Consider the following 7,585-nt stretch of genomic DNA (forward strand, 5'->3'; position numbering starts at 1 on the left):
TATGATTTTTGTGCAAAGAAGCAATCCTCATCGATGCATATAACAAATTGTCACAAATAACAACACTTACTTTGAACTGTAAGTTGTACTGTATTGTACATTGTACGTATTCATACTCTTACTTTCGCCTAATATTTTCGTAAAATACATGTGCATAATGTCAAGTGCTAAATAGCGCGCATAGTTGTTCTAGTTAATGCGCAAAAAGACGTGGAAAAATTAGACAAAGTATATATGATTATTTCCGGAACAGATGGAGCATTTTCAAATCTCTTATTTAGTTTTCTCCTCATTTTATCATGATTTGCTTTGCTAAAGTAGAAGATGCTTATGGTTTGAAAATGCTCTTTCGCCCAAGCAAAGAGAACTTCTTGTGTCAACATTTCATGTCCTGGTTCTTCTGACAACTGTTTTAAAGTACAGAACATCTACTTATATATTTATTACATTATTTTTTTCATTTGAAGAAAGAAAATTACACATAGCATCTACTTTGCCGTATTTCATAATTGTCATATTTTATATTATTTCAATATCGTTATTCATTTTTAAAATATAACAATCGTTATCTCTGTATTTAGTCCAGTTACTATAGGATTTTAAAACACAAAAATTCCGACCAAGCTATAATTTGCTAAACACCTTCATTTAACCGAAAGAAAAATGTTTGAAAAGTTTCCAACGTTAGCACGCGTACGCTGTTTGTTATTGACCGTAGAATGGTTAAAATTTCTGTTTTTCGCGGTTATCTCGTTTTCTATCAACTTTACGGCCAAAGTAGATCAATAATAAAACAAAAATAATAAAATTCTCTACAAAATTCTCTAATGGTCATACTTCGTACGGTCGATAGTTCTCGAGATAGATTTTTTTCAAGGAACCTCTTGTTTTCGAATGTTACGGTTCTGTCTTTGTGATATACGGCTACTCCTAAACAAAAAATAGTTACAGAGATACAGCTGAAAAATCTTCATTGTACATGTTTCTGAGTACATTTTTGTAAATAACTTACCTCTGATTTGTCTGAGGTGAAAAATGTATAGAAATTATGTGGAAGCTTGTAGAATTATCGTTAAAATGAAATTTTTTTAACCTCGTTCAATGAATATTATAGTTATCGAGATACATATAGTTATCGAGATACAGCATTTGGAAATTTTCGTAATGTACAGATTTCATGATATTTTTCTGTATATGTACACGATCATCGGATATATCGGCGATGGTTTAAAAGATAGAAAGTCGACTTGCGATACCTTTTTTCTAAATGTATCAATTTTGCAGGGTATACGTACAAAATGCCGTAGATAAAATTGAAGCTTAGAAAATTTCCTATTTGTGCCTTCATTTTCATGGTCAATGTAGCAATGCGCTTAGCGTATACGGTTACGTCTACCCGCTACTGGTAGATGTAAGATGAGTCACCGACCGGCCGTCGCTGTCGGCCTCTGTCGGTGCGGCGCCGGGGATCGCAAGAGAGAGGTTGAAGTCGTGACTCTGTATATAATTTATTGTTACCTACGCCTATGCTAAACGTCACGACATGCGCGGCTAGGCAACGATCTGTATGTCGACAGTCAGAAGGTCGACACCGGCAGTTGTGTTTAGACATTCAAAATAGACACACTCTTTCGTATTATCACTAGGCCTTCCGCATATTATGATTAGCACATAATTCTCAATTAAACTACGAATTAAAGATTAGTGACAAACACAACAATTGGCGACGAGGATAATGGAGTTTAAAGAGGCACTCATGGCACTCACGCAGCAGCAACAATTGTTCATGCAACAGCAGCAGCAGCAACAAGTACTCTTGCAGCAGCAAATGAAGCAACAACAGGATTTTATGAATCACATGTCTACGATGTGGACTAAGTCAACGGATTCTTCGCAGAGGAATGCAAAAATGGAATCATTAGCAAATTCCATGACCGAATTCATTTACGATCCAGAAAATAATTTGACTTTCGATGTGTGGTATGTAAGATATCAAGGTCTATTTCAAGAGGACGCACAGGATTTAGACGACGCATCCAAGGTCAGACTTCTATTACGAAAAATAAATACAATTTCGCATAAACAGTATGTTGATTATATTCTGCCAAAGATATACAAAGACTTTGATTTCCAAACCACAGTGAGCAAACTCACACAATTATTCGGAAAAAAAAGTTCTCTTTTTCATCAGCGATATGATTGCATGAATACGACAAAATCACCAAATCAAGATTTCGTTTCACTTGCAGCGCTAGTAAACAAACGTTGCGAGGAATTCAAAATTTCTACAATCACTGCCGATCAATTTAAATGCCTTATTTTTGCATGTGCTTTAAGATCGCCTGCGGAAGCCGATATACGAACAAAACTTCTCAACTTAATCGATACAAAGTCAGATACACTTACAATTGACGATCTTACAAGAGAATGTCAGCGATTAATCAATCTCAAGCATGACACATCAGTGATTCAAAACCAAAAATCGACAGAGTCCAATGCCGTAGCGATTGTCAAAACTGATAAACAACGTAAACCGCAGGTGACAAACTCAAATAAATCAAGGAATCTGCAAGGTAAGAAACAAATCAAAAATTCTTTACCTAACAAAGATTCAACACCTTCAACACCGTGTTGGTTTTGCGGACAATTGCATTATTCTAAGTTTTGTACTTTCAAAAATCATAAATGTCAAAAATGTAATACTGTCGGTCACAAAGACGGATATTGCGCTTCAACTCAGAGAGTCAAAACGAAAACAAATAACGAAACGGCAAATCAAAACGTCAAGACGATTAAGGTCAATCAAGTAAATTCAAATCTTACTCGCAAATTTGTGAATATTTCGATAAATAATCAACCAATTAAACTTCAACTTGATACGGGATCAGATATTACCATTATATCAGAAAAGATTTGGTCTTTGTTGGGAAAGCCTACAGGTTGTTCAACGTCTCATGTTGCACGTGACGCGTCGGGAAATCAGATCAATTTCAATCAAGAAATTTATTGTGAAGTAACCTTGAACGGAGTTATCAAACAACTACGATGTTTCGTAACAGCAAATTCGGATCTCAACATCATGGGTCTCGATTGGATCGCAGCTTTCGATTTATGGCAATGCAGTCTCAATAGCTTCTGTTCCAAGATCCATTCTCAAGCAGATTCGACGCACTTTGATATATCCTTCATTAAAGAAAATTTTAAAGAGGTTTTTTCCTCTCAATTAGGTCGTTGCACAAAGACTAAAGTCAAACTGAATTTAAAAAATAATTCAAAACCTATTTTCAGACCTAAGAGACCGGTTGCTTACGCAATTTTATCTTTAGTCGACGCAGAGCTTACAAGACTGGAACAAAATGGAATCATTTCACCAATCAAGTATTCAGACTGGGCAACTCCAATAGTTGTAGTAAGAAAAAAAAATGGAAAGATTAGGATCTGTCCGGATTTCTCAACTGGACTTAACGAATCATTGGAACCTAATCGTTATCCACTTCCATTACCAGATGAAATATTTTCGCAACTGTCAAACTGTAAGTATTTCAGCCAGCTAGATTTGTCAGACGCATTTCTTCAAATTGAAATAGAGGAGCAATCAAGGCATCTTCTAACAATCAATACTCACAGAGGTTTATACGTTTATAATCGTTTACCTTTCGGAGTCACCATAGCTCCAGGTGAATTTCAATCAATCATGGATTCAATGATATCTGGACTAGAAAACGTTTTTGCTTATATTGATGATATTGTTGTGGGTGGAGCTACAGTTCAAGAGCATAATCAAAACTTAACTTATTTATTAGAGCGAATAAAGGATTATGGTCTACATCTGCAAATAGAGAAATGTTGTTTCTTTACTACACAGATCAATTATCTGGGTTATGTCATCGATGGACAAGGATTACATCCAGATCCTACAAAAGTCGAAGCAATTAAAAACATGCCTGAACCACATAATTTAACTACATTACGTTCGTTTTTAGGAGCAATCAATTATTATGCACGTTTCATTTCAAATATGCACATTCTTAGACGTCCTTTGGATAATCTTTTAAAAAAGGATTCTAAATGGAACTGGTCTCCAAAATGTCAAGAATCTTTTAATCAATTTAAGAGAATTCTTTCTTCAAAGCTCTTATTAACTCACTACAATCCTCAGCATGAGATTATTGTAGCAGCAGATGCTTCAAATGAAGGATTAGGAGCATGCATTCTTCATAAATTTCCAGATCATTCGATCAAGGCAATCAGTCACGCCTCAAGGAGTCTCACAGAAGCAGAACGTAAATACAGTCAAATTGAAAAAGAGGCATTAGCAATCATTTTCGCAGTCACGAAATTTCATAGAATGATTTTCGGAAGACGATTCATCCTTCAAACGGATCACAAACCATTACTTCAAATATTTGGTAACAAAAAAGGAATTCCGTCGCATACAGCCAACCGTCTTCAACGATGGGCACTTCAATTATTATCTTACGATTTTAAAATCGAATACATCAAGACGACAGAATTTGGACATGCGGATGTTTTATCAAGACTAATCAGTCATCAACAACGTCCTGAAGAGGATTTTGTAATCGCTTCTGTCAAAATGGAAACAGATTTATTCTCAGTCCTCAATGAATCACTTCAGTCCTTTCCAATCACATTTCAACAAATCAAGGAAGCAACTAAAGAAGATGACATCTTACAAAAAGTTATCAACTTTACTTTGAATTCATGGCCTCAGAATGTAGATGATTCGGATTTACAACCATTTTTCCGCCGTCGAAACTCACTAACCGTGATTCAAGAATGTCTTCTTTTCAACGACAGAGTTGTAATTCCTCAACAATTCCATCAACAAATTCTCAAACAATTGCATAAGGGTCATCCTGGAATGGAGCGAATGAAAATCATAGCACGTTCGTACGTATATTGGCCAAGGATAGATCAGCAAATAGAAGAATTTGTCAGAAATTGCAGAAATTGCACACTCGCCGCGAAATCACCTATCAAGGTACCATTATCAAGCTGGTCTCTTCCTGAAAAACCATGGCAAAGAGTTCACATAGATTTCGCAGGACCGTTAAATGGAGAATATTATTTTGTTTTGGTCGATGCCTTTTCAAAATGGCCTGAAATAGTTCCAACGCAAACAATCACAGCTCAGCGAACTATTGATATTCTTCAAGAAATTTTTGCAAGATTTGGTGTCCCTGAAAGTCTAGTTTCAGATAATGGAACTCAGTTCACTTCAGAAAAGTTTCAAAACTTTTGTCTTTTACAGGGAATCAATCATCTGCATACTCCACCGTTTCATCCAAGTTCTAATGGACAAGCAGAACGTTTCGTAGATACATTCAAACGGGCACTTTCAAAATGCGAGACAGAGGGGAAAGAAGTCAAGAAACATCTCTGCACTTTCTTGCAGTATTACAGGTCAACTCCAAATCCTAATGTTCCAAATCAAGTTTCTCCCGCGGAAGCCTTGCTTGGAAGACCAATGCGAACAACGTTAGATCTGCTTAAGCCCTCGAAATGCTCAACTGCTCAACCTGAGAAACCGCTGCCAAAACAAAAGCAAGAAGAACAATACAACAGGAGACATGCAGTCAAAGCTAAAAAATTTGAACCAGGAACAAAAGTTTATGTTCAAATTCACACTTACAATAAATGGTCGTGGATTCCTGGGGAAATAGTCGAAAAAGTTGGAAGAGTTATCTACAATGTACTTGTCGACACACGAAGTCGCTTGGTTCGAGCTCATGCGAATCAAATCAAGTTTAGAGCTATCAAGGACAATGACGACTCATCTCAACAGCAAGAAATTCAATTACCACTTGAAATATTAATCAATGCCTTCGATCAGGGAGGAAAACAAGAGAACATTCAAGAAACTACCTCTGTTCCTCAAGGAAATTCTACTTCACCTCAAATTCTAGAAGACATCAATCAAGAACTATTGCAATCTCAAGAATCGTCTTCACAACCAGATTCAGGTCAACGATCGGAACCTGTGCAACAGGAAAAACCAGTGCTTAGGCGCTCTCAACGCAATAGACGTCGTCCACGTAAACTGGAGGATTACCAGTGTCACTCTTCCAGATAGGGGAGGTGTTACCTACGCCTATGCTAAACGTCACGACATGCGCGGCTAGGCAACGATCTGTATGTCGACAGTCAGAAGGTCGACACCGGCAGTTGTGTTTAGACATTCAAAATAGACACACTCTTTCGTATTATCACTAGGCCTTCCGCATATTATGATTAGCACATAATTCTCAATTAAACTACGAATTAAAGATTAGTGACAAACACAACATTTATGTACAACGTTTATTATGGCTATGTACAGATATATACAATGATGGTAGGTCAGTGTATTTTATGTTGGCCCTGAAAAGGGCCGTTTGGTTTCCTCCTCACTTAGAGGGACTTCGCTCCTTGTAGGTGAGCGGTGGCTGCGTATGAGTCCACTTGGTGGTACGACGCTTCTCAATTATTCGCTCGCAGTAAGTGAGCGCAGGCTGCGTCGCGGTCCTCTTTTCCGGGCCCCAGTAGTTTGCGTTCTCGTCTCCGGGTTGGTTAGTGGTCTCCCACTCCGATCCAGAGAACGGCTCTGGCTGTCTCGCTGGCGGAGGCGTCTGCAGATATCGTGGTGAGGTGTACCGGCACACTCGCAGGTCCCACGGGTGTAGGCAGTACCTCGGTGGCCTAGTCCTGGCAGGCGACGGTATGTCCAGCCGGTGTAGCTTCCAGGCAGCAAGCTGGAGGGTCACCTTCCGCACGGAGGTCGACTCTGGTCGCTGCTGAGCCGTCGGCAGTGTCGGCGACCCGGGCGGAGACTGCGGCACGACTCTGGTCTCTGCTGAGCCGTCGGCAGTGTCGGCGACCCGGGCGGAGACTGCGGCGCGTTGCCCAGCTGGTGTTGCCGTCTCGGTGGGCGACGGAGCAATCCTGTAACCTCCACTGGCCGGATCCTGGGAGTCGCCGCTTGTAGTCGGCGGCGGCGCAGGAGCTGCTGGCGTAGACGCTGGATCAGCGGGGCTCCTGTCTGCTGCGCTGGCCGCTGCTGCTGAGGCCGCGATGACTGCTGCTGTCGAGGCTGCGATGGCTGCGGCAGCTGAGGCTGTGATGACGGCTGCTGTTGAGGCTGCGATGGCTGCTGCTGTCTAGGCTGCGATGGCTGCTGCGGCTGAGGCTGCGATAGCTGCTGTAGCTGCGGTAGCGGCGGTAGCTGTTGCTGCTTGGTAGACCGTAGCTGCGTTAAAAATTGCTGGGAGGTATAGCCCTGCATGCCGCTGCTCGGTGTCGGTTGATCGGTTCGGCGCCTTATCTATAAGGGCCCTGGACCGATTCTTCGCACGCGATAACATTATCGGCGCTAGCCCTCTGGTGGGCGTACCGCGGTAGTTGCGCGTCGCGCAGTACTTGCGCGCGGTCGTGTGCTACGGGCGCTTGTATGGTCAAGTGCTACAGGCGCTTGGATGTTCCAACCGAGCGCTTGACGAAAGGTAGCTGCTCGGTGGGTTTTCGTTAGTGCGACTGATAAGGGTCGCCACAGTCAATAATAGGTAAAATATTTGTATTCATTTAGGAC

At 40.6% G+C, this 7,585-nt stretch overlaps 2 protein-coding genes across 2 annotated transcripts; one reads left to right on the plus strand and one right to left on the minus strand.

Annotated features, from left to right (window-relative positions):
- The first annotated feature begins 1,735 nt into the window (after positions 1-1,735).
- On the plus strand, positions 1,736-6,094 carry LOC108783201 (uncharacterized protein K02A2.6-like). The gene has a single exon (XM_018551708.1). It carries the CDS (start codon positions 1,736-1,738, stop codon positions 6,092-6,094), a length of 4,359 nt encoding a protein of 1,452 aa, XP_018407210.1.
- A 45-nt stretch (positions 6,095-6,139) lies between these two features.
- On the minus strand, positions 6,140-7,282 carry LOC108783202 (proteoglycan 4-like). Its single transcript, XM_018551709.1, has 3 exons — positions 7,018-7,282; positions 6,412-6,907; positions 6,140-6,275 (listed from the first exon to the last, which is right to left on the minus strand). Exons 1-3 carry the CDS (start codon positions 7,280-7,282, stop codon positions 6,140-6,142), a joined length of 897 nt encoding a protein of 298 aa, XP_018407211.1.
- Between the last annotated feature and the right edge of the window lie 303 nt (positions 7,283-7,585).

This window comes from Cyphomyrmex costatus, unplaced genomic scaffold (assembly GCF_001594065.2).
Source record: "Cyphomyrmex costatus isolate MS0001 unplaced genomic scaffold, Ccosl1.0 scaffold1433, whole genome shotgun sequence".
Lineage (NCBI taxonomy): Eukaryota > Metazoa > Arthropoda > Insecta > Hymenoptera > Formicidae > Cyphomyrmex > Cyphomyrmex costatus.